Source organism: Canis lupus, chromosome 25 (assembly GCF_003254725.2).
Source record: "Canis lupus dingo isolate Sandy chromosome 25, ASM325472v2, whole genome shotgun sequence".
Classification (NCBI taxonomy): Eukaryota; Metazoa; Chordata; class Mammalia; order Carnivora; family Canidae; genus Canis; species Canis lupus.
The window spans coordinates 42,977,956-43,002,959 of NC_064267.1; the positions used below are offsets into that span (position 1 = coordinate 42,977,956).

Consider the following 25,004-nt stretch of genomic DNA (forward strand, 5'->3'; position numbering starts at 1 on the left):
GCACATCTGCTCATGCTGGGCCCTGCACGACACCCCATCACTTCCAGGGAAGATTTTCCAGGTCACACATGCCCTCTGCCATCCTTCTAGGTCTTTCCTGCTCCCTGACCCTCTGGTCTCCCTTCCTCCTTCCTCCCTTTCTGAAGTAATCGATTCTTTCTTGGAACAGCTGCTCCCACTTTGAGCCCCAGGGACTTTCCCAAATACTTTCCTTTTTGAAGGGGGATTTTGGTAAATAACATTTCTTCAATTTCTCAAACAACTCATTGCTAAATTGGGTCCCGTCTTAGTTCTGGCTGCTATTACATAACACCATAGACAGGGGATTCAACAACAAGCATTTATTTCTCCACAGTTCTGGAGGCTGGAGGTCCGAGATCAGGGTGCCCGCACGGTCGGGTTCTGGGGAGAGCCCTCACTCTGTTCACAGACTGTGATTCCTCGCTGTGTTGTCACGTGGCAGGACGTGCAAGGAGCTCTCTGGGGTGTCTTTTTTTATACAAGCCCTGATCCCACTCCCGGGAGCTCCACCTTCATGACCTAATCACCCCCAAAAGGCCCCACTTCCTAATACCATCCTACTGGAGGTGAGGATCTCAACATGTAAATTTGGGGAGGATGTGAACATTGATGGAGTCCATAACAGGCCCCAAGTCCCCTACCTGAGGGAGGTGGGAGCCCTGGGAGGCCCTGCATGCACTCCTTCTTGGAATCAGTGTCGCTCATTCACGCGTCACTGGCACTGTGGCTTTTTGGCTGGTCCCCTGTACCGTCCAGCTCCCCGAAGCTGTGGACCAGGAGTTGAGCGCTGAGAAAGCCCACCACCCAAGCCCACCCCCATCGGCCTGCCCCCTCGAGGTGGGGCTCTGCCCTGAGCACAGCGCTTGGACATCTCCAAGACACTTTGAGGCAAAGACACTGGGTCTGGCTTCTCGAGAGGCTCCACACTTAGGGACCACCGTCCCCAGCTGCCTCTGCTCCCAGGGACTTTCTCTACCTGCCCGTTTTGCATTCCTTCCCAGAGCAAGGCAATGCCCTCTGCCCTCTGGCTCGCCGCCCTGCCACAGGCTTGGCCTCTCCTTCTTGGGGCCAGCCACATACGCATCCCCGACCTCTCCTCCCAGAGCAGATCCAGCCGAGTAGCTGGTGTGAGCCGCTGACCCAGCGTTATGGCCACTGTCCTCTGGGTGGGCCTCTGGGTGAGGTGCACCCAAGCCCTCTCCGATGGGGACCTACTGCCTGGTGGTTCTGAGGTCCTCAGCGCAGGCCTGGGTTCTCCTCCTTCCGGGTTCTCCTCCCCAGGTGTTCCCTGGTCTCCTCCTGCCGGGTTCCCCGCATGCGCCCCCATCCTGCCCTCGTGCCACGCTCCGCTCTGCTGCACACACTGGACTCCCTCAGGGAGAGCAGAGCTCCGGCTGCCACTTCAAGTCCATGCCTGAGACTTACAAACCCGGCGGGGGGGGGGGGGGGTGAAGCACAGCAAGGGGGTTCGAACCCGCCTCTGGAGGGGGCCGTTCCCAGAGCCCAGAGCCCAGCACGCCGGGGGGAGGGCGAGGTCTCCCCACCGATCTGGTGCCGCCCTGTAGTTCATAGGGCCTCTCTCTGCTCTCGGGGGAAGCCCCACCATCCCCTGATGGGGCTGTGGTTTGACCCTGGACCTCCCACACGATCATGGAGTTCCTGGACACGGTCTGTTCCCCAAGGCAGAGTCATTCCGTCTCAGATGCCCCATCCATGGGAATCGGCTTGGACCCCGCATCTCTGAATCCTGGACCACCAACATTCAGCCCAAGCCGAGTGCCGGGTCCCTGTCCTCAGTTCTGCAGGCCGCCAGCGGGCACACACTTATCTGTGCGCCATCACCTGCACGGTTGCCTCATCCCCGCTGTCCCCAGTGAAGAGGTCTCTTGCAGGGGAACAGATGCACTTTGCAGGGTTTGCGTGACAATAGGCGCCCCCCACCCCCCCAACCTCACAGTGGGGTGTCTGGGTTGCTGGCTCCAGTGATGGCCCCCAGAACAAAGGCTGGTGGAGGCTCTGGGTGAGCTCAGGGCCCCTCCACCAAGCAGAACCAATGTCGGGCTCTGAAGTGACAGTGCTTCACATCTCACCAGGCTGCAAGGGGCAGCGGGTCACCTGTGCTCCCCATCAACGTGCCACGTGGCCCTCCCGCAGTGGCCTTGTGAGGAGGACGCATCTTGCAGGCTCCTGGCCGGGACAGGATGCTCAGGCTCACGCTGGGCAGAGGGGCATCCATTTGTCCTTCCACTTCAAGCTCCACGGGTCCTCCTTGCCCTGCCACCCACATCCCCTCAAACGCCTCTTCATGGTTGTGCATCCCGGGGAGATGCACGAGGGAGGCCGGCTGCGGGTGGAGAAAAGCGAGAGGGGGCCACGATGGTAGTTGCAGGGGGTGCTTCCCCCCCAAAGTTCCACTCTTATGGGTCTTGAGGTCCCCTGCTTGCCCTCAGCAGCGGGGCTCTCATGGTGGCCTCAGCTGCCTTCCCTTGGCCCCGAGGGCACTGTCCACATCACTAGGGTCGGCGGCTCCGTGGGGGGTCTCCACCATCTCCTGCCTGTGTCCTTACCTGGAGACCGCCCCGCATAGCAGGCTCCCCTTTAGCCTCTGGTCTCCACAGTTACCTGCCAGCCCTCAGCCACTTCAAGCATCTTTGCAATTAGTGTTTATTTGTGGCAACTTGCGACAAGGCTGTTGTCTTCCTATTGCAAATGTCATCAGAACCCATAGCCAATGTAAAGCATTAATATACTGACTTTCAGCCTCACAGGGTCCCAGAGAGGGATTCAAGAGGAAGGCGCAGCTTGTGCACTAGCTTGTCCCCGGGGTTGGGGGTGGGGAGGCGCTGTCCCAAAGTAAGGTCAGTCCTGCCCCTCTAAGGACACAGCCCAGATGGGAGGTGGCTCCTGGGTCAGCAGGAGATGGCTGTCATATTGGTCTTCGTGGGCTGTCGTGACAAATACCATAGACTTTAACAACAGGACTTTCTCACTGTTCTAGGGGCCAGAAGGCTGCTGGCTCCTTGAAGGCCCAGTCTGTGGGGTGGGAGCCTCTGATCCTGGTTGGGATCACTCCTCCGCACCCATTTCCACCCCTGCATCGACACTTGCTTCCTCACCCTCACCTCCACCCGACCGCTGAGTTGGCTGTGGCAGAAACAGAGGTAGAGGGGCTCCTGCCCTTGGATGGCTCTGGGTGGAGCTGGGGATTCTCAAGCAGGAAGCAGCTCTGCCCTCCATCCTTCCTCCCCATCCGCCCACCGCTTCACAGGGCCCTGTGGCTGCAAGCCTGGGGTAATCGCCCAATCTCCTCCTCCTCCTCCGTCAGGGTTTTATCTAAACCACCCCGTTCCCCACCACGCAGCCACCCTACCTTCTGTCCATGACATGGGGGTGGAAGCCTCCCTCCCTACAGGTAGACAGTGGTTCTTTTCTTCCCAAAGACCATCCCCCCCCGCTTCTTTTCACATGAAGTCTTATCTCTTACATGTCATCCCACTCACTCCGTCTTGCAAAACCACCCCACAATTGATCCTTGTAATCATTTTACTCTCTGGAGCAGCTTGAGTCATCAGAAGGCTTTTCAGCTGTCACCACAGCTCCTCCTCAAGATCATCAGAGAAGCCCAGACCAAACCGTGATTCAATTGTTTACAGTCTCCAACGAGGAACTGCCAGGAGCTCTGTGTCATCGAGATGGTTCCTCCAAACCCTGGCTGGCTCATTCTCTCCCTCCCGGTCCCTGGAGAGGGACAGTTCTGTGGCCAGTGTCACCAGGCCAGCGCTCAGACAGGACTCAGGCGGGCAAGACGAGCACATGGTCTTTATCCTCCTCTGGCTGAACCAAATCAAGCCTGATTCTTTCTCATCGTTCTCAGTGAAACAGTCTAATGGACCATCTCCCAGTCTATTCAAGATAGCAAGTTGGTCACGTTCAGGAATTTCCCCCTCTCCTAGCCTTGTCTCCACGGCCTCTCTCCCCCCAAGGCCAGTGCTAGAGCTCCATGTAATGGACACCATGATAGCAGCGGGGGGGGGGGGGGTGGCTGTCCACTTCCAGCCCTTGGCCTGTTTCTTTCCTTCCCCAGGTGTGTCCTAGTCCCTTGTGGCCCCAGGTGTCACCAATGCCCTTCCACTCTGTCCCCACTGCTTCCACGAAGCATCTATATCTTTGCCACGGCCTGACTCACACCAGCTTCCCTCATCCTTCTGCAGCCTCCTCGTGAACACAAGAAGGTTTGGCTGGCCTTCTGTGCCTTTCTTTCCCATAGGAAACTTGGGGCTCTCTGTATAATCTTGCTCGGCTCCAATCACCCCCACTAGCTATGAGGTTAATGGCCACCAGAGCCAGAGAAGGGACTGGGAGGTGCCAGTCTACTCTACCCTGGGATTCCCAAACTAAAATAGGAGCTTGATACATCCCTACTGCTCCATCTCTGCCCAAACCTCCACGTACCATGACCAACCCTCTTGGTTCTCTCTCCTCATTCCTCTTTCTTCCTTTCCAGAATCTTTTAGTCTAACTAGAAGGATGAGGGGAGCTGGGAAACAGTCTTGCTCAGATGGCCTCACTCTTTTCTTCAATTCTTTTGCCTCATGCTTTTTGAACCTAGTAATAAAGAATTCACCTGGTTCTTGGGTCCTTCAGAGATTCCCAAATACCAAGTGATTTATGTCCAGTTGCCTGGGTGCTGGGGAATGGTCTTGGGAGCAAGATGGTGTTCTGGGAGCACCAAAAGGAAAAGCACACCAGGAGATGTGCCACATTCATCCACTACATCAGAAACCTCGGAACAGGATATCTGCTACTAGGATTTGGGGCTGGGGTTTCCTTCCCCTGGAGGGTCTTTCTCTCCTTAGGCCCTGCTGGTCATGGTGTCCTGGGGCACCAGCTGGACCCTGGAGGGCCGGTGGGCCATGATGTCCATGCGGAATTCTTTGATGACAAAGTAGTAGCAGAAGACATCTAGGCAGCAGTTGACGTTGGAGAAACACATGGACAATTGCAAAAACAAGCTAATGTTCTGCTTAGCTCTGCACTCCACGATGAAGCCATTCCGTACCAGGAACTGCAAGAAGAAACCCAGGTGGACCGGAAGAAAGGAGACCACAAAGACAGCCAGACTGGCTGCAATTGTCCAGATGCAGGCCTTCTGCTGGACCCAGTCCTGGGTGAGGCCCCGGCGACCTACCAGAATGTGAATGCTCCTGGAGGAACAGAAACCCATGACAGCCATGGGAAGGAGGAAGCCAAACACCTCAAGGGGAAAGAAGACCTGGGCGCTCCAGGTGCCATCGGACATGTTGTGGAAGCACGTGTATTTTTCCATCTTCCCATGGAAGCTGTAGATAGGGATGCTCCCGGCCCACACCAGGACCCAGATGGTGCAACAGATCCCGAAGATCTTCCTGGGCGACCGGAGGTGGCTGACCAGGAACGGGAACCGGATGGCCAAGAATCTATCCAGACTGATGAAGCAGATGGTGAAGACACTCCCGTACATGCTGATGAAGTAGAAGCACTCCACCAAGGTACAGAGGGAAGGAAGGGGGGCCCGCACGTTGGCCAGAGCCATCTTGAACGGAAGGGACAGCACCAGGAGCAGGTCAAAGATGGCCAGGTTGATCATGTAGATGGCGGTGGCGGCATAATCCGGCCACCTCCTCTTCCTCAGGAAGGTGCTGAAGCCTCGGATGGCCAGCAGGTTGAGGAGGAGGCCCAGGAGGAAGGTGGGGATGTGGACAGCCAACTGCACCGTCTTCATCAGCTCATCGACGTCACTGAAGGAGCAGTTCTGGCTTCTGTTTAGCTGCCAGCTCATGTTGTCTCCTACAACACCAAAGACAAGATTAGATAGGCTTCCTCTTGCTCTCCGCAAGTGACAGGCCCAGATGACTTTATCATACAGTCATTCGTGCCCACTAAGTAACAATTAGAAAATGCAAGAAAGATGATTGCCTCCAATCCTGCTGCCCAGATATAACCGCTGTTACCTTTTTATGGATATCATTCCAGACTCTCTCTCTCTTACACACATACTATTGCACACATGCGCTCGCACGTGCCTTTTTCTTTTACAAAAATGGAATTGTGTGTGAACATCTGTCCCTCTTCTTACAATCAGAACTCCTGTTGAGAGTAGTAACAATGACACAAGCCCTGACCCAAAATGGCTTAAGCAAAGGACAGAATTTTATACAACTGAAAACACAACTAGGGCAGGGTTGACCCAAGCTACAGCTTGATCAGGAATTCAAATGCTGTTTTGGGGACCCAGACCCTCCTTGCACACTGTCCCTCTGCTCTCCACCACCCACATCCAGGAAGGTGGGATAGAGTTGCCTCCACCCCTGCCCAAAGGGCTGGTCGCAGTCAGCATGTCACATTCCCTTGGATGCGGTGACTAGTTGTTCATTGATTCAGGGATGGACATTTGACCCAGCTGGAGGCATTGAAGAACAATGGCAACTCTTACTTGGGTTTCTAGAAAGGGGACTGGGGCTGTCTCAATGGCATCTGAAGCTGGAAAGACAAAAGGTCTGGAGATGCTGCAGCCTCTTGCTACCCTGGGGAGAAAACCAGACAGAAAATGGAGAAAAGCAGAAGAAAGGACATTCCCAGAGGGAATGAAATGAGGGCTGGAGGCCTCCACAGGGCAGAGAAAGGCCTTGGGGCAGGTGGACAATTAGAACTCGTCTCAAGGATAAGAGGGCCGGGGCTGCAGGTGTGGCTGCACAGGGAAGCCGGTTGCGAGCGGACAAGGCGGGATCATAGGGGATCATAGGTCAGGGCTTTCCATCAGGGTCCAAGGCGGGCCCTGACCAGGTCTCACTTAAGAGCTAGCCAGTCTGGGGGTGTGCAGGGCGGCTGCATGCCTCTCGAGATCTCTATTCTGTCGTGGGTAGCTGTCTTGAGTCAGGCTGCCGTAACAGAATATGTTGGACTGTGTAACTCATAAACAACAGAAATTTGTTTCTCACAGCCCTGGAGGCTGGAGGTCTGAGAGCAGGGTGCCAGCACGGTTGGGGGAGGGCCCTCATTCAGGGTGCAGACTGCCAACTTCTCTTTGCATCCTCACGTGGCAGAAAGAGAACCAGGGGGCTTTCCCATTCACAAGGACTCCCCGCTCATGACTGAATCACCTCCCAAAGGCCTCATCTCATAATACCACCACCTTGGCCAGTTGGATTTCTGCATATGAATTTGGGAAGGTGGAGGGGACACAAATATTCAATTTATAACAGCAGCCCTGGAGCAGATCAAACCCAGAAGACCTTTGACTCAGGCCTCCAGAACCAGTGCTGCTAAACAGAGAATTCAAATGTGACCCAAAATCCATGCCCCCACCCTCCACCACTCACGATGCAGATCTGCTGACTTGGTTGGTCTGCAGCACTGGGTGTGCCGGGTCCATGAGCATGCAGGGTTGCTGCAGAGGAGAGGCCAGTCACACTGGCCCACAGCCTGCTGGGTGCGCCTCTCCCACCCTCAGTGACTTCCTGCCAGCAGGCACTGGGGCCCAAAACATAGACGTGGCAGGGAGAAGGTGGCAACATAATAGTCTTTTCCCCCCGAGAATCCTGCACTAGTGACCAACACGCTTATCTGCTGAGCTCTGTTATTCTGCTGGTTTGTTTGTTTGTTTGTTTTTAAGATTTTATTTATTTATTCATGAGAGACACAGAAAGAGGCAGATTACATAGGCAGAGGGAGAAGCAGGCTCCCTGCAGGGACCCCCATGTGAGACTTGATCCCAGGACCCCATGGTTCACAACCTGAGCCAAAGGCAGATGCTCAACCACTGACCCACCCAGGTGTCCCTCTGCTAGTTATTGTTATTTTTAATTGAAACAGCATTCAATAAGATATATAGACAGTACAAAAAATAAAAAAAGAAAGAAAAAAGAAAAAAAAGAAGGGAGGAAAAAAAAAAAAAGGACAGAGGCTTCCATTGTACCCCAGGGCCTGGGTTGTCCTTCCCAGAGACAACCACGGTTAACAGTTTTGTGCACACTTTTTCCAGAAATTTTCCAAGGATACGCATATATAGACACATATACATACATACATATATATGTATGATGCCTCTTTAAATTTGGAAAAGATGACACCCACAGCTCTGTCCCTTGCTTTTTCACTTTGTAATATTTCTTGGAAATTGTTCCACATCAGCATCTCTGAATTGGCTTTTTCTTCTTAATGGAACCCTTACATCCTGTTGTGTGGAGATGCCACAACCCATTTAGCCAACAGCCCTATTGACGAACATTCAGGTTTCGTGAGGTTTTACCAGGGAACACGGCTTCCACAGTGAACACCCTGGTGACTGAGTTCTTTGCTACGCAGATGTCATTAAGAGAATCCCCATTCTGCTTTTGTTTCTCATCAGTAGAGCTCCCTTGAAAGCCTTTGGGGAGGAAAGATTTGGGCATTTCCAAGACCCTATATTTGGGTATTTTTAAGACCCTATAATGCCATTCCCAGCCCTCCCTAACAGCTAGGCAACAACAACAAAAAAGGAATGTATTTTTCTATCCTCCATGGAGAGCTATGTGCTAAACATTCAGCACACATTACTTGATTTGATGGCTTTCCTCTGTGTTAACTGTTCTCAGTGGTGTGTGTCACAAAAGATCTAGGAAAGTGTATGTCCTCACACTCAAAGCTTTCGTCCCCGAGGCTGGGTTTTAAACTCATCATTATTGAAATTTCTTTGCTGGCTCTGAGTTATTCTAGGTTTTTTTTTTCTTTTTTTTTTCTTTTTTTTTTTTTTTTTTGGAAGGAGGCCCATCTATAGGATCTTCTGGCATCTTTAGCAGGGAAGACAAAAGCAGCCAAAAACTCCATCCAGTTCTCCCCGGAAAGTCCCGCAACGCCAAACAAGAAGGTTCAGTGGGTTCAGAGAAGCCGTCTTCAGCAGCAGAAACAGCAGTAAACCAGGAGCCACAAACCATCGCTTTGTGTTTAAAAGATTCAACGTGACTGCGATAAAAAGGAGCGCATACTTTTTCCAGAAATAGTATGGACCGATCTACCACATTTCTGGTGGCTCAGAGACTAGAACTAACGTGGCCAACAATTAAAAAAAAAAAATCAGTGATGCTCAAAACCAAGCCCAGCCCCAACACACAGCTGAGCTGAGCAAACCAAGGGAAAAGGAAGAGAGAAAATGGTCTGACGGATGCTGGGGCTTGTCTGACTCGATGGCACCAGGTGTGTGTGCAGGAAGCACACCTCAGCTCTACCAGCTGTTCTCCAACAGGACAATCCCAAAGGTCACATTTGAATTACTGACAGACTTCAAACGGGAGCTTTTCAAACAGTGGTCTTTGAAGTGAGAGCTAAAGCGCGCTATGGGCCAGCAAAAAGAAATTAGCTTGAAGAAAAAAACTACTTCCAGCTAATGGCAGACTGAGAAGAGAATCTGAAAAATTAATCGTCCGAATTCCCTCTGAAAGTTCAAGGAAGGCATCTTTTTGAAAAATCTTCTTTTAAAAAAAGATCAGGAACTTCTCTGGAATAAGATAAAAAGGCTCCAGGCCGCAGCGAGAGATAAAACAGTCATTTTTCTCTCAAAGGTGGGCTGCCAGGAAAAGCCAGCCCCTCTGTGGGGGAGCCAGCAACCTCCCCACACCCGACCCGTGGCCAGGGGGGCCACCCAGAGCTCCTGTTGCAGCAGACAGGTGGGGGGTCCGCACCCAGCCACCTGTGGCCCCGTCAGGTGGGTGGTGGGAGGCTGGGAAGCAGGTGCCAAGCCAGGAGCAGACCCTGGAGAGATTTCTTAGGGCCAATGCCTGTGTAGGAGAGAGGGGAGAGCGGGTCTGACATCTGTGAAGGAGACAGGGAAGGAAGGTTTCAGTGGGGAGAGGGCAGCGCGGCTCTGAGAAGGTACAGGCCAGGCCTCTGGGGAGGCCCCACGCACAGGCTGCCGGTAGAGAGACCCAGGTCAAGCAGGAGGCACCCAGGACGAGTACCTCTGCCAGGCTCAAGGGTTGGCTGGAAACAGCCCAAGGACGGTGTGGCCACAGCGTCCACGTGGCTGCGGAGCCGAAGGGGCAGAGCTGGGCCATGGGGCAGCAGTGCTCCCAGGCAGCCGGTTCACCTGAAGGGAGGCTGTCCTCACGCTTCCATTTACATCAGAAGCTGCTCATTATGTGACAGGTAGGAGTGGGGACAGTCCCAATTACCATTCCCCACAGGACCATCGATATGTGTTTTCTTTCTTCAGAAGGTGGTGAGTCCTATTGCATCACAAGGAGTGTTGGGTTTTTTTGTTTTGTTTTTTTAAAGATTTTATTTATTTATTAATGAGAGACAGAGAAAGAGAGAGAGAGAGAGAGCGGGGCAGAGACACAGGTAGAGGGAGAAGCAGGCTCCACGCAGGGAGCCTGACGTGGGACTCAATCCCGGGTCTCCGGGATCACGCCCTGGGCCAAAGGCAGGCGCTAAACCACTTGAGCCACCCGGGCTGCCCTTTTGTTTTGTTTTTTTTTTTAAGATTTTATGTATTGGGCACCTGGGTGGCTCAGTGGTTGAGCGTCTGCCTTCGGCCCAGGTCGTGATCCTGGGGTCCTGGGATGGAGTCCCACATAGGGCTCCCCGCAGGGAGCCTGCTTCTCCCTCTGCCTGTGTCTCTGCCTCTCTCTGTGTGTCCCTCATGAATAAATGAATAATATCTTTAAAAAAAAGAAAGATGAAGATAGTTGCAAATGTGAAATTAAAAGAAAAACACCCCAAAAGAGATCACTTAAAAAAGACAAGAATTAGTACCTTCGATCGATTCTCAAAGAAGGAAGAATATCCTGGGGGTGTAGGGGGTAGGAGTGGTGGTGAGTAATAGGACACAGGCAAAATAAGATATTCCATAAAAGGAAATTAAAGTTCTTGTTCTGGGTTTGTTTTTTTTTTTTTTTTCACTTTGATAATTACAGAGAGTGTAAGAATTTTTTTTTTAGACCTTGAGTAACTCACCACTGCCTATTAAAAACAGGATGCCTATCTTCAAAATCACCAAAGAAGATTAAAAACAAACAAATCGGACTCTATAGCAAAGGAGTAAATAGATTGGAAAAAGGAACGGGAGCACAGAAATTATAATACACACGAAAAAGTTACACTTTCTTTTATTCACTAACGTTTTTAGTTCAATTATGAAACACAACTCTTTGTTACTTATGTTGAAGGACATAGAGAATGATGGAGAAATGTTCAAAGCAAAAGCCCATGGTGATATATATGGCAGATAAGATGAAAAGACAGAGTGACAATATTCATACCCAGCATTATAGAATTTAATAACAAAGCCACACATCAGTGCTAAGGTATTTTACATTAGTAAGGAAAAATTATGAAGGCCAATGCAGTTATCTTATGCACTGAATGACATCCTGTAAAAACACGTGAAATATAATTGCTAGAATTTGAGAAGCCGTTGGCAAAGACACCCCTGTAGCAGCCGACTCTCAAATACTGTAAATTTGAATAGATCAAGCAGGCAAATTAGAAATTAAGATGTAGAGTTATTGGAACAATAGAATGAATACAATATTATTAATAGCTCTTGAAGTTGGTTCTTTTTTTTTTTTTAAAGATTTTATTTATTTATTCATGAGAGACACAGAGAGAGAGAGAGGCAGAGACAGAAGCAGGCTCCATGCAGGGAGCCCGATGCAGGACCCGATCCCAGAACTCCAGGATCACACCCTGGGCCAAAGGCAGGTGCTAAACCGCTGAGCCACCCAGGGGTCCCCTTGAAGTTGGTTTTAAACAGAGAGGTAATCCACTTTTTTCTCAAGTATCTAAGAAATAGTTACCAAAATGAATGATCTGCCTACAAAGAACAAAGTCTTCCATTAAAAACAAACAAACAAAAAACAGAAATGATGTTGGTTATATTCCGACCACAATATTTAGAAACCTAGGCAAATGTGTTTAAAAAAAATTTTATCAAATAATAGACCACGGAAAGAAAATAAACAGATACATCAGATGAATGATGGTCTTTCTTTATGAAGCGTATAAAAAATATATAACATCAAGACCCTCAGTAGACAAACAGGCAAAGAATGAGCAGTTCCCAGAAGAGGATTTACAAAGAGATAAAATTTTTGCTCATCATTTCAACAAAGAAGCCGGTAAGTGTTCTGTGAAACAGTCATCGATATGCTTGAGTGTATGCAGCTTCTAGATTTGATAACCTAGAGTACAAGTCATAGAAAGCTTATCCATCTTTCACCCAGTGATCAAAAAATTTACCTTAAGTAAATCATGAAAAAGAAGGTGAAGTTGTGTACAGAAAATGTGTTTAACATTTTTTTCTGATAGCAAAAAACACACACATGCATTTAAATGCCAAGCAGAGCTTAATTTCACGATGATAAATCTCAATGGAAAATTTTTCTGTCTGATTATGTTATGTTTATGCTGACTATGTTAAGTCAAAAACCCACAAACTACAGATACATTCAGAATGACTTTAATTATGATTTTAAAAAACCCCACGCCTGGGGGAAAAAAAAAACCTAGAAAAAAATTTCCATATGCCAAACACTGGTTACGTTCTAACAGTTAGATAATGAGTGCTTATCCAATCTTTTAACTCTCTCTCTCTCTGTATATATTTTTCTGCTTAATTAATAATGATATGAAAGCAATTTAATTTTTTTAAGTTGTAGTAAGTAAATGCTGGGAGAAAAGGAGAAAAATAAGAACAGTTTTGACTTTCCCTTAAAAAAAAAAAAAAGTCTGGGTGTGTGTTTGAGGCACAGTGGGGGCAGGAGTGAGGTCACACAGAATTTAAAGGAATGCATTGAACTAAACCCTGCTCAGCTGATGAAGCATCAGTCTTGCCGGGTCAAAGATGAGCATTTCAACATGCAGCATCCAAGCGGCGTGGGGACGATGCATCTGAGAATGGAAAGTGACAGATGAGACAGCAGGTGACATCTCAGGGAGGAACAATGGGAGCAAGAACCTGATCTGTGACTTAAAAAAAAAGAAAAGTTTCATCTGTCCACAGGCCAGCCATCACCTCATAAAGATTGTTTATAACATAAGGTGTGAAGACTGACACAAAAGACCCTCAAAATGCACATTAAATCCTCCCAAAGCATAGACAACTGTTAATAGAAGCAAATGTCAGAGTTAAAACTTAAATATGTTCTAAATTGGATATTTGGGGTAAATTATCTTGTCTACTGTAAAGGGACACAAGGAAGAGAAAATCAACAATAGGAACTAAACGTGAAAAACCTGCCACGTCTCCATGTAGACAGCAGAGGGGTAACCCCGCAGAGGTTTGCACAAATGTAACAATTATAATAGAATTACAATACTCCCTAACACTGATCATACTGCCTCTCAAAGGGCACATTCATTAAAAAAGCCCAAGCCCAATCCTCTTTTGTTGATAAGAGACACGGAGAAAACTAAAAAGGCATGGACAGAGTAAAATGATAGGACAGTCTCTAGTTTATCAGGCACACGGAACGCTAGGAAAAAAGAGCATATGGCGAAGTAATTGTCTTTTTCGTAGAAAGAATTTAGAAAATGACACAGAGACTTTACAGAGAGGTAAAAGTTACAATGAATACTTAAAACAAAAAACACTTAATTTCTGTTCCAATACGCATAGCAAAGAAATACAGAATGGGAACATGCCAGAAATGCAAAAAGAGGTAGAAACAGAAATATAATTGTAGGTAGAGACCTTAATGCTCTCCTCTCGGAGGATCATCGATCAAGTAGACAGAGAAATTTTGAGCTCCGAATAGCCCAATTAAAAAGGCAGATCAGTGAGGGCTATATCATAAATCAAGGGAATACACTTTCTTTGGGAGAAGACAAGGATCTTTCACCAAATTGATCCCATTCCTGGGCCCAGCCAAGCACCCCAAGGTAATGGCAAGTCTACCCTTCTGTCTCAGACCACCAAGAAAGCACAGCTATTGCTGAGCACCAGGATATTAACATGATATAATAGGGACTTTTATGCACTCTCTTAAGTGGTCTCTTAAATAATGTGTGAGCCGGGGGTAAAATCAGAACTACATTACCCAAGTATTGGAAGAGAACAAATATTTGTACACAAGACACAGGGGCAGTCACAACTCATAGGGAAATGGGAGTTCTTAAATATTTTTGTAAATAAGAAATACGATGAGAAATGAGGGGAACCAGGCTTCGCTTAGGGAATCTAGAAGAGGAACTTGAGGTGACAGTGGCCCTTGCACTGCTCTGGTCACCTGTGCACTGGGGGCTGTCTCTGTGCTCGAGCTGCATAGGGAGAGGCCAGGAAGCCCCAGCCCAGGAGAACATGAGGAAAGGACTAGAGTTGCTGATGGTCTATCAAAGAATAGTCATTTTAGCATTTCCCAATGCTTAAGACATGTTCCACTATACGACTCCATAGAATGGGCTCCAGGTGCCATAGAAATGGACCTCTAAGTAATGAGCTATCTGTCACCAGAGGTATGTAAGCAGGAGGGCAGGAGATCCATTTATCTGGAATGTTATCAGGGGAATTCTCGCATATGGGAGGTTTTTTTTTTTCCCCCAACTCTGAAATGGAATCTACTGCCCCTAGGTTAAAGTTTTCTAATGTTTAGGGAAGAGGAGAGAAAACAGCATGTGTGTGAAGAGGAACCGGCCTGGGAGTCCAGAGGCCTCAGCTCTGTGCCTGGCTCTCTCTGGCTGCGGGGCCTCCGTCTGGGTTCCGGGTTCTCTCATCCAAACAGAACACGGAACAGGGAGTGGGGAGCCGGGGCCTCATCGAGTGGCTCTGCACTGTGATTCCTGCGGCTGCCTGGACCCCGGGGGGCCCGCTGGGGGCAGCCCCAGACGTGTGATGCACAGCTGCAGCATCCAAACCCAGCTGTGAGGCTCGAACCAAGCCAGCCCTCCTCCCAGCAGCTGACCGGCTTTCCAGAAACACCAGCAACAGTAAGAATGGAACTTTAGGAGGTTTGTGGGCTGACGAAGGTCCTCACTCCCCCATCATTTTTGCTGTCGAACTCATCTGAACGGAGCACCGTGGTGTGAGCCATCTAAGGGATGGGAGGGCCTGCCCCGTGCCAGCAGAGTTGGTGCAGCCGGAGGGATGTAGGTTGAGGAGGAACACTCCCCGGGACCAGTGCAATCCCCATCTCCTCCGGGGGTGCAGCGCTGAATCCCACAGTTAGAATACAAATATGTACTTGGATGCAGTCATCTGCCACTGACACCGTAGTGTAAATAAATCCATCTGTCTACACCTGAGCCGGGCTTCTGGGGGACACGATGTGAAAAGGAGCAGGACACAAAGGGCAAAGAGTCTCCCTCACTCCAAAATTTAGCTAGAGCTGTACCCTGAGCCTCAGGGGTTGGAATGGGGTTGGGGGAGTTGGGGGCGGGGGTCATTTCAGGGACTTGAGATGTGGCCGTCCCTGTGCTAAGTGCTTTGTGATGGGAACTCGGTCCATTTCTGGAACGTTCTTATAATTGTGTCCATCTTGCAGATGAGGACAGTGAGGCTCAGAGAAGCTAGAGTGGACCCAAGATCAAACAGGTGGTGAGGGGCCTCGCTAGCACTCGCAGGGAGTGTCTCCTTTATCTGGCCCACCCCCATCCCTGCTCCCACCAGCATCACCAGCCGAAGATCCAATATACCCAGGAGCCCCCCAGGTCCCCCTTCCTGGTTCCACTTAACAGCTCTTCTTTCCCCTCAGCCCTGCTAAAAACCTCATCCCTTCCTTCAGATGCCCACTTTCCTGATGCACCTGCCCCTCCTGATGTGCTTTCCCTACTATGGCCGAGAGGGGCCAGTCATCACTGTACCCCAGGGACCCACTCGGGACTAATCCAGTTTCAATATATGGCAGCAGTCAAAGCTTCCCATGTGCGTACTGCGCGATCAAGCACTTCCATCGCTTACTGCTCGCCCGAGCCCCCACGAGGAAGAAAAACCATCCTTGCTCCCATTCTCCGGAGAGCTACACCGAGGCCAGAGACGTTGACGTGATTGGCAAGTGGCTGGCCTGGGCTCCCAAGCACAGCCGTGGGCTGCCTTGAGCACCCTGCTCAGGGGCTGCCGGGACATTCCTGCGAGTGTGTCATCTTGGGCTCTTGGTGCTTTCCAGGCGGGTTCATGGAGAGCAGGCAGGTGGTGGCACGCAAGCCCGGCTCGCCCGGGGAAGGCTCCGGGGCTACCTTCCGTGAGGCTTCCCCACCCAGCGAGATGCTGCAACCCTGAGTCAAATCAGGAGTGAGCTGAGGGTTCGTAGGAAATGTCACTAGTAACAGGAGCAAACGGGCCGTCTGCCTGCTGTTACTATTGTCACCGGGAGACTCGTGGGGGCTGCTGGTGCCCCGGCCACCCGGGACACGGAGTCTGGCCAGGCGTGGACGGGATCCAGACCACGGGGCCCCGGGGGCCTCCGGGAAGTCACCTGCCATCCTCGAATGCAAGGTCAGTCTATGGCTCTGTGCTTCGTTTTCTCTAAGTGGCCCCGGGGAGGAGGGGGGTGCTGTTACCTGTTGGGGGTCCCGGGCAGCCGAGTGAGCCACGGGATGTCATTTGTCCTCCCAGCTTGGTCTCCAGCCTGCTCTGGAGAAAACCACTTCCCTCTCCGGGGTTCCTCACCAGTGAGACGTGGGGGTGGGACGAACACGCTGATGGCTTGTTGGGCCAAGGGGCTCCCTCTTGGGTCTCCAGAGGGGCCCTGTGGGGGTCCGTCCCCGCCAAGCAGAACCAGGATGGGGCATGGGGAGCATGTTTCCAGGACGAGGGGCTCCTTCTTGCCACCTCTCATGCTCACTCAGCTTCCAAAACGAGGGTCAGGGGTGGTGGGGTACAAGAAGCCTGTGGGGGAGCCTGGCATCACACGGGCACAGCCAGAGTCCGAAAAAGGCTGTCCTGACTTCCAGCCCTTCCAGGGTTTAGGGTGCAGGACTGCTGCCCACACAGGAGGGGTGTACGGACCGGGAGATCCCATTAGAGACCAAAGCATAGGTTATTTTTACAGGCCGGGCGTGCTGTGACTTTCAGGTGTCTACAGGAATAGAAACTCCCCAAAGCGGGTCGGGGTAACTCTTCCCAGCACATGGTCATCCCTGTGGAAATAACAGCTGTGTGCGACTGTGGGGAGGCCAGCTGGCTGTCCAGGCATGGAGTGGGGGAAGGGGCTAGCAGAACCAACCGTGACACCCTTGTAAGTTGTCATTGTACGGCTCATGTGCTCGGGGCGGAACCAGGTTCGTGCTCCGCTCGGGCCACTGGCCTGCGAGTGAAGACAGGGCTCCGGGCAGTGCGTCCCCAAGCAGGGCCCTCGTCCTAGGCGCCCCCGGCCAACCCAGGCACTGTGAGTGGGCCAGGCCGGGACTCCGGGGCGCAGGAGGCGGGGACCCTATCGGGAGGGCGACAGGGAGGAGCTGGGCGGTGTCCAGGGCCTGCGGGGTGGGGGCCCTGGGAAGGGGTCGCCGAGGGACCCGCGGAGCGCGGAGCGCTCGGCCCCTCCTCAAGGGGAGCCTCGTCCACCTCAGTTCTGGCTAGCTTCTCCTTTTTAATGAACATTTGCTTTATTGCTGTCGCTTCTCATCTAAGATTTTGCGTATATGCACATGATCCCAATGCCTCCGTGGACACATACAGTAGGCTCTCTCTGCCCCCCACCGTGCCCCCCAGGCCCGCATCCACCTACCCCTCAGGGTACCAGCGACCCCAGCTTCTTTGAGGGTGTCTGTACCAACATACACACTTCTGTGTTCTTATTTTCTTCTTTTAACACAAAAGATTGAGTCCTACGTGGGCTGTTCTGCATACAATCATCTCTCCCCCTCCTGCTCTTGAACACCTTGGCTAGTGACCCTCATCATCGCATCATGGTGGACCCCTGGCAGGAGAAGGTGTGGGCCAGAGAGACTCTCCTAGGGGGCAGGCCAGGCGGGGACTTGCCCAAGGCCCCATCCACAGCCCCAGCCTGTCTAGCTTCTCGGCCTCCCTCCTCCCCACCACCCCAGCCCCAGCCCTGAGGAGTCACAAATATCAAGGCTTTTTTTCTCAGAGGTTCCTCAAACCTCCTAGAGCCAGCCCCCTTGGTCTTGCCCATCCTCTCATCTTCCAAACCAGAGGCTCTGGGAGCCTGAGCGGGTGGGGGAGAGGGGGTCCTGCCCACCCGCCAGCTGGGAAGCCCAGAGTAGGGGGACTCATACCTCCAATTTTGCCAGTGTCCTGGGCAGCAACTGAGCTCCACAAGCCACTTCCGTGTAGGGTGAGGAACAAGCCACTCTGTCTGGGTTTGCCTCAGAGCAGCTCCCCAGCACCTGGGGGGGGGACTCACCACACCCTCTCCTGATGCCATTTACATTTGCCCCTTTAGTGATAAAAGTTCTCTCTGCACACACCGCACCGAGCATCTCCTCCAGAGGCAAAGCCGGGCCCATTAGGGGCATCACAGAGCCAGAGCCCTGCAGGGTGCCTCCCCCACCAACTGATCCCACTGGGGAGGAGCGGCTCAGGTACCAGGGACAAGGGATAAAGTAGGGACAGAAGATGCCAGAAGCACAGAGAGCAGCCCAAGTGCAGACAGGAAGAGAGGGACACTTGATGTTTCGGGTGAGGGCCAGGAGACTGTGCAGCCGAAGCCTGGGGAAGTGGGGACTGGAAGGCGCTGAGGCTGGACGGCTGGCCAGACAGGATAAGGACAGGGGTGCTCAGAGGACCCAGGGAACACATGCAAGGGACACGAAGCCATCCCATGAAAGAGAAAGCTCTGGCACGGGTAACAGCCATCCAATCAGGACCAGCTACGGGAGGGCGGGCAGTCCAGGGACTGGACACAGGACAGACGCCCTCGGGCAGCAGGGCCAGGGTGGGCTCAGGGCAACAGCAGTGACAGGAAGGAATCGGGATGGGAAGGGGGTGTCTGGGAGGAGGCTCCCCGTCATCTGCGGCAGCCTGATTCCAGGGAGAGCCATGCCCTCAGGGAGCTGCTCTGGAAACCTGGCTCATGGTCTAACTTCTGTAAACTGCGGCCAGAGTCACTCAATTAACAAGCATCTTTTGATCACTAGTCTCTACCAGGCCGTGGTGATCAAGACAGTAGCACCTGTCTCAAAAACTTTTCACCCCCTGAAAACTCTTTTCACCCCACTTTTCACCGGGGGCACCCGGGTGGCTCAGTCGAATGAGCATCTGCCTTAGGCTCTCAGGCCATGATCTCAGGGTCCTGGGATGGAGCCCTGCATGGGGCTCCCTGCTTGGCGGGGAGTCTGCTTCTCCCTCTTCCTCTTCCTCCCGTTCCTCTACTTGTGCTATCTCTCTGCGTGCCAAAAAAATAAATAAAGTCTTTTTAAAACAGAACAAAACAACTCTTCAGGAGCTGCCAAGACAGGGGGCGTGAAGGCAGCCAGCAAGTATCTGGTACTGATGACACTGGGTGCCCCAGCCCCCAGGGACTTTATGTCTGCCTCGAGGGTCTTTGAAAAAGAGCAACATAAAGAACAGGCCCTTCCTCATCACCGAGCATCACAGCTCCCAGAAATAAGGGGAGACCTCAACAGAGAAACTGAGCACCGAAAGGCAGGGAGAGTGAGATGGGTCCGGCCCCTGGGTGCCCTCCCACCCCCTCCCACCCTCTGATCCAGACCTCCAGGCTCTCCCCAAGCTCGCCCTATGCATTCAGCCTGCAGGACTCCACTGAAGCAGAAATGAGGCACTTTCCTGGGGTGCGAACCAAGTCTCTGACGACCCTTCCCCCATGCTGCCCCCCAGTTGCTCAAAAAAAGGCAATTGGCCCTCGTAACTACTTATTCCCCACCCCAGAGACCAAAAACGGTCAGCCTCCTTGGAAGTGGGCATGAGGCAGCTGACAGCATCCAGTCACAGCCCTTGACATCAAGGTGAGGTGGAGTGAAGCACACAGGGGGGCTTCAAGCCTTTGGAATTCGTCCCTTCCCTTCCCACACACCCCTCGGCTCTCACTGGAAACGTAGCAGCTAGCAGCCAGGTTAAGGGATAAAGTTCTGGACTCAGGCAGCAGGCTGTGGGCTTTCCTTACGTTCCTGCCACGCCGCGATGACTGTAGTAATTTTTTCAGAGCTCCTCGCTCCCCAGATTGTCCTGCTGCAGTCATTTCTGGCCCTAATTGGGCCCAAAGTCCCCCTGAGCAAAGGTGATCTTAAGCCAGAGGCTGAAATTTCGCAGCATGCAGAGGGGGGCATCACCATGAAGGTTATCAAGACCACAGTGTTCTGGAAAAGACAGACATCCAAAGCTTCCCCTCCTGCTGAATTCAGGGGAGGAGAGGGTCTGTGATTTATGTAAAAAAGCCCTCCCACTTCCAGGGAGCCTCTACGAACAGAACTTCTTAAAAGTATAGGTAGATGGGCCCCAGCAAGCCAGGGTTAACACGAGGGCTCCTCTAGTTCTAGACTCTCCGATGCCCATGTGAGGGTCGAAGGAGCTTCCAGGACTTTCCTTTGCTCCCGCCTGGCAACCGGGGCCCCCCTGCCGCCCCTGCCTGGGTCCGGGCTCCTTGGCACCTGTCACAGGCACACCTACCAAGCTGCACTTGTCTGTTTTCTAGGGACCTGGGGGGGCCGGGGGGATGGTGGATCCTTTTGAAATGTTTCTCTCTTCGTGTTTCCTTTTGCACAAAGTGTACTAAGTCCCTAGCCCACGTGTCCATCGGGAGTGTAATATTCTTCACACTGCCGCTGTTAGAGGTCTAGCTGATTTTTTGTGAGCGGTTTCTCCCCACTCCACCCTCCCCCACGTGCACACGTTTTTATATTTGTTTTGCTGCAAGGAAATTGTCGATTTGGGTGTAATAGTGTGTCCTTTTGTTCCCATAAACTGTCTTGGGCACTTTAATACCGTGTATCTTCTTCACTCCTCCACAGTTAAAGTATGGTATTCATTTCCTTCCTGGAAATTTTTTTTTAAGATTTTATTTATTTATTCATGAGCGACACAGAGAGAGAGAGAGAGGCAGAGAGACACAGCAGAGGGAGAAGCAGGCTCCCCGCAGGAAGCCCAATGTGGGACTCGATCCCTGCACCCCGGGATCACGATCTGAGCCAGAAGCAGATGCTCAACCACGGAGCCACCCAGGCAGCCCCCTTCCTGGAAATCTTTGAATTAATTTTTTAAAAACTACATTTGAGGATAAAAAAAATATATTTTCCAATACAGAGCACCTGGCAGGTCAGAGCAGTAGCAGGGGGGGGCCAGGCCCCTCTCCAACTCCTGTCCCAGGAGTGGAGTTGATCCACTCCTCTTTTATCCCGGAGAACCTCCTGCCCCCAGACAGGGAGTCCTCTACCTCTGCTGACTCATGGGCATGGAATACCTGCCCTTGCCTCCCAGCTGGGCTCAGTGTCCACTGCTACACCGCACCCCTGCAAGGAGGCTTCATTAATGACGGCCACAGCACCTTCCACCGTTTATATGGAGGGTCCTAAGGATCAGTCAGCGGGTGACACACTTTATAAATAAGAATCAGTTCATTCTCCAGATGACCTATGAGGTATAGACCATTATTAGCCTCATTTACAGATGGGGAAACTGAGGTACAGCATGGCCAAATCATAAGCCTACAGATGTCCCAGGAGCACCGAGCAGAGCTGGGGTTGGAAAGGGTGGCATTCGAAATAGCAGTAGTGGAGCTCCAAGACCCCATTTCCTGGTAGGAGTTCAGTCCTCCCCCAGGTCCCCACATCCATGACCATTTTGCCTCCAACTAAACAGAAAATCTGGCCAGTCAGGCCTGAACCTCGGGCTCCCTGGCCTCAAACCAGTGCGGTCCCCACCCCGCCAACAAGCACGAGGTGTTTCTGCGGCTTAGGGGACCTCACCCCCACCGGCAGCCCATCCCACCTGTCCCCTCAGGGGGATGTCCTCCCTGTAGCTGTCACTGCTGCTGATGAGGGGCGTCTGCAGGGCACAGAGGACAGTAGCCGCTGTCACGAGAACAGAAATCCATGCCCCACTTGTTGATTTTGAAGCTACAATATTATTCATGAACGGAGTAGGCACTTGTCCTGAGGTGACCAGAAGTCTTCATTTGTGCATAAATCAGAGACTTCAGCAAAAGCCCATTAAATTCTGTTACATGAGGCACGTAATGTTGTACGAAGAGAAAGCGACTATGGAAGGGAAGGTGATCAGCATTGATTAAATAATGGGATCTACACCTCTTCTAAATGAAGAGCATGTGAAAATGAATGTACACGACGTGAAAGGCGCCCAGGCCTCATGTAAACACCCTCAGGGTTCCCGACTCAAGAAGATGGCCCCGATGAGGACAGTCCCTACCGAGGGCCGAAGGTCCAGCATCTTCCAGCTGCCCAGAGGTGTCTGCAGCCCGCCTCTCTTGCTGACTCCTGCCCTCCAGCCTGATCCAGGGCTCCACACCCCGTTCCCTGATCCCACAAAGCACCCCTGGTTCCAGCCCGAGTGCTGCCTCCCACGGGGCCTCGGCTTCCTCACCCCACAGTGGGCACAGCTGTGCTGCAGGCACGGCCTCCGGCTCTCCTCTCTCTCTCTCTCTCTCTCTCTCCCTCTCTCTCTCTCAAGAATCCTCTGCCTGTGAGGTCACAAGGACAAATCCTCAAGGAACAGAGGCAGGCCGACCTTAGGTTCCGGAACCCTGGTTGGACTCTCACCTGTTCCCATGCAGCGATGAGGAGAAGGCAGCTCTACTACTCTCCTGCTGCCCCCAGCCCTCCCCCCTCCCCTCCCCCTCCCCCGGCCCCCTCCCCGCTCCCTGCTGCTCTCCAGACCTGCCTCCTGCAGGCCCCCACCCTGGGCGCCCGGCCTGGCCCTCCTCCTGCTGGCCCAGCTCACCCGGCCAAGCTCCCGCCTCTCACCAGCTGGCCCCCTCCTCACCTGGAAGCCCACAGGGCCCCCTGGCCCCACAGCTCCCCTGGGGTCCCCTGCCGCCCCCGCCCTGCCTGCCCCCTTTCTTCCTGGCCTCCCTGTCTGCACTTCGCTCTGCCTTTGCCCTGCACCTCTCTTCTGGCCCTGGGCTGGCCTCCAGCCACCTGGCCAGACTGCTCAGCTGCCCCTCCTCCCCTCCCACCCAGTCACCTCCTCCCACCCCCGCCCCACCCTCGGGCCATCCTGCAAGCCGGCCCAGGGGCCTGGCACCCCTGCCAGGGGGCACCTGCCTCTCTCGCAGCAGCCTGGTGAGGCGGGCACCTGCCAGACACGGGGAGCAGCAGGGACCTGGCAGCTGCAGGGCAGCCCCGGGGGCCCTCGGGTGCTCCAGGGAGGCCCCACCTCCCCAGTGAGTTCTCAGCCCCGTGGGGGGTCCGTCCTGGGTCACCCGGCAGGGGCCCCTCCTCGGGATTGGTCCGCGGGCCCAAGAAAACGTGACAAACTGCTCTGTGTCCACACTCGGGCCCCTCCAGGCTCTCAGAGTGCCCACTGGGAGGGGGCGGCTGGGCTCGGTGGACTCAGGGTACCTTGCCCCGCAGGGCTGATCCCCTCCCTGGGGCAAGGGCGGCCCCCCTCGTTCAGAAGGAACAGCAGTGCCCGGTGCCTGCTGTATGCCCCATTCCCCAGGCCGGCCTCCCCAGGAGACAGCGGTCAGGGCTGCCCTTGGCGGAGGGGGGCTGTGGCAGAGGGAGGAGGGGTGAGGCCCGGCTAGAAGGTGCTGGGGCCTGGAGGCTTGCAGGGACAGGGAGGAAGGCATGTCTGGGTACTTCAGGAGAGGCAGTCCCAGGTCTTCCCTAGCCAGGCTTGGCCTCAGAAGTCCCTGACTCAGGCTTCCCAGGTGATGCCTGCAGCCACCTAAAGCATCCCTCCACCCTTAAGAGGCTCTGGTCACCTCGTCCTGCCCCCACCCCCTTATCTGTCCACGTTGCCCCTCGGGCTCAGACGCTTTCCTTGTCCACCCTATAAACTCCCTTTCAGTGTTAACAGCTCCTTTGCCCTGACGGGGCCTTGGCACTTGTGCTGCCTGTAAGGGGGGGACTCTTCACTACCCCAGCTGTTGCTCCTCTGAACCTTTTTTGCACAAAAGGCCGACCGCCTTCCTCCCTAGTGACAGAACTTAGTGGCTTTTAACCCAGCCCTGGCTCTGGCATCACAAAACCTCTGTTTTCAAAAGGCCCAGGCCCTCTTTGCACTTCTCACATCAGAAGCCAACCGTGCAACGATCTCAAGTTCAGTGTTTGGTACCCAACCACTGTCTCAGCACCTCCTCCCCGACCCAACCAACCAAACACCCACACACCCACACACCTGGCCTCCACTGGCTTTTTCTGCCACAGGACCTCGGGGAGGTAGGTCCGGAGACCAATCAGAAGTGATCAACAGCTGTTATCAGCCTGAATCTTCCACGGAAAGCCCCAGCCCCAGCTCCTGGTGGTGGGGAAAGTGGACACAGGCCAGGCGCAGCAGGAAAACCTGGGCTCGGCCAGTCTGAGGGGGGTGAGCAAAATCCCCAGACTTGCCCCAATCCTTAGACCCCACACAATGCACCCAGTGAGGATACTTCCTCGGCAAGAGGCGGCTTCTCCTCAGGAGACCCCAGTGCTACCTGGGGTGGGGTGAGGGTGACCACCTGGATGCCCTGGGCCTACGGTCCCTGACAAACATGGCTTAGCTGGCCACCTCAGGCCAGTGAGGAAGCTTCGGGAACCGGCCCTCTATCAGTCTACGGGTTTCTCTGTCAACAGGGTCCCCTCTCCCTGGCCAGGAGGCCCTGATGCTCTTGGGCTCCCAGGATGCACTCGGGTCCCTCCTTTTCTCTGCCTGGACAAATGAGCACCGGCAGGAGGCTTCCCTGTAGAGACTCCTGTGTCTGGACGACTGGGGGGGGGGGGGTACTTTCCCTCCTGCCCTCACAGATGGCTAGCAGGCCCCCGTTTCAACACCCCCGTGAGCCACATTTCTGAGAAAAGGCCCCCAGGGCCAGGGGGGAGACAAAGGGGCTGCGTGTTACTTGGGCTGCACTTGGTTGTCAGCACGTGGGAATGTCTGGAACCTTCGGACAAGCAGCTTT

At 53.1% G+C, this 25,004-nt stretch overlaps 1 protein-coding gene across 4 annotated transcripts in view; it reads right to left on the reverse strand.

The window, feature by feature from the left end:
- Positions 1-326: 326 nt before the first annotated feature.
- The window catches only part of GPR55 (G protein-coupled receptor 55), a 69,878-nt gene continuing 45,200 nt past the window's right edge, over positions 327-25,004 (reverse strand). The window contains exons 2-3 of one of the 4 annotated variants that reach the window (XM_035718151.2): positions 6,494-6,584; positions 327-5,847 (exon numbers count right to left, since the gene is read on the reverse strand). In XM_035718151.2, the coding sequence (XP_035574044.2) occupies positions 4,874-5,839 (966 nt within the window). In that variant the 5' untranslated portion in view covers positions 5,840-5,847; positions 6,494-6,584 and the 3' untranslated portion in view covers positions 327-4,873. Of the gene's footprint in view, positions 5,848-6,493; positions 6,585-7,379; positions 7,509-22,309; positions 22,569-25,004 lie in introns of those variants that run through there. The other 3 variants (XM_025463399.3, XM_025463400.3, XM_025463398.3) reach the window with 3 other exon arrangements.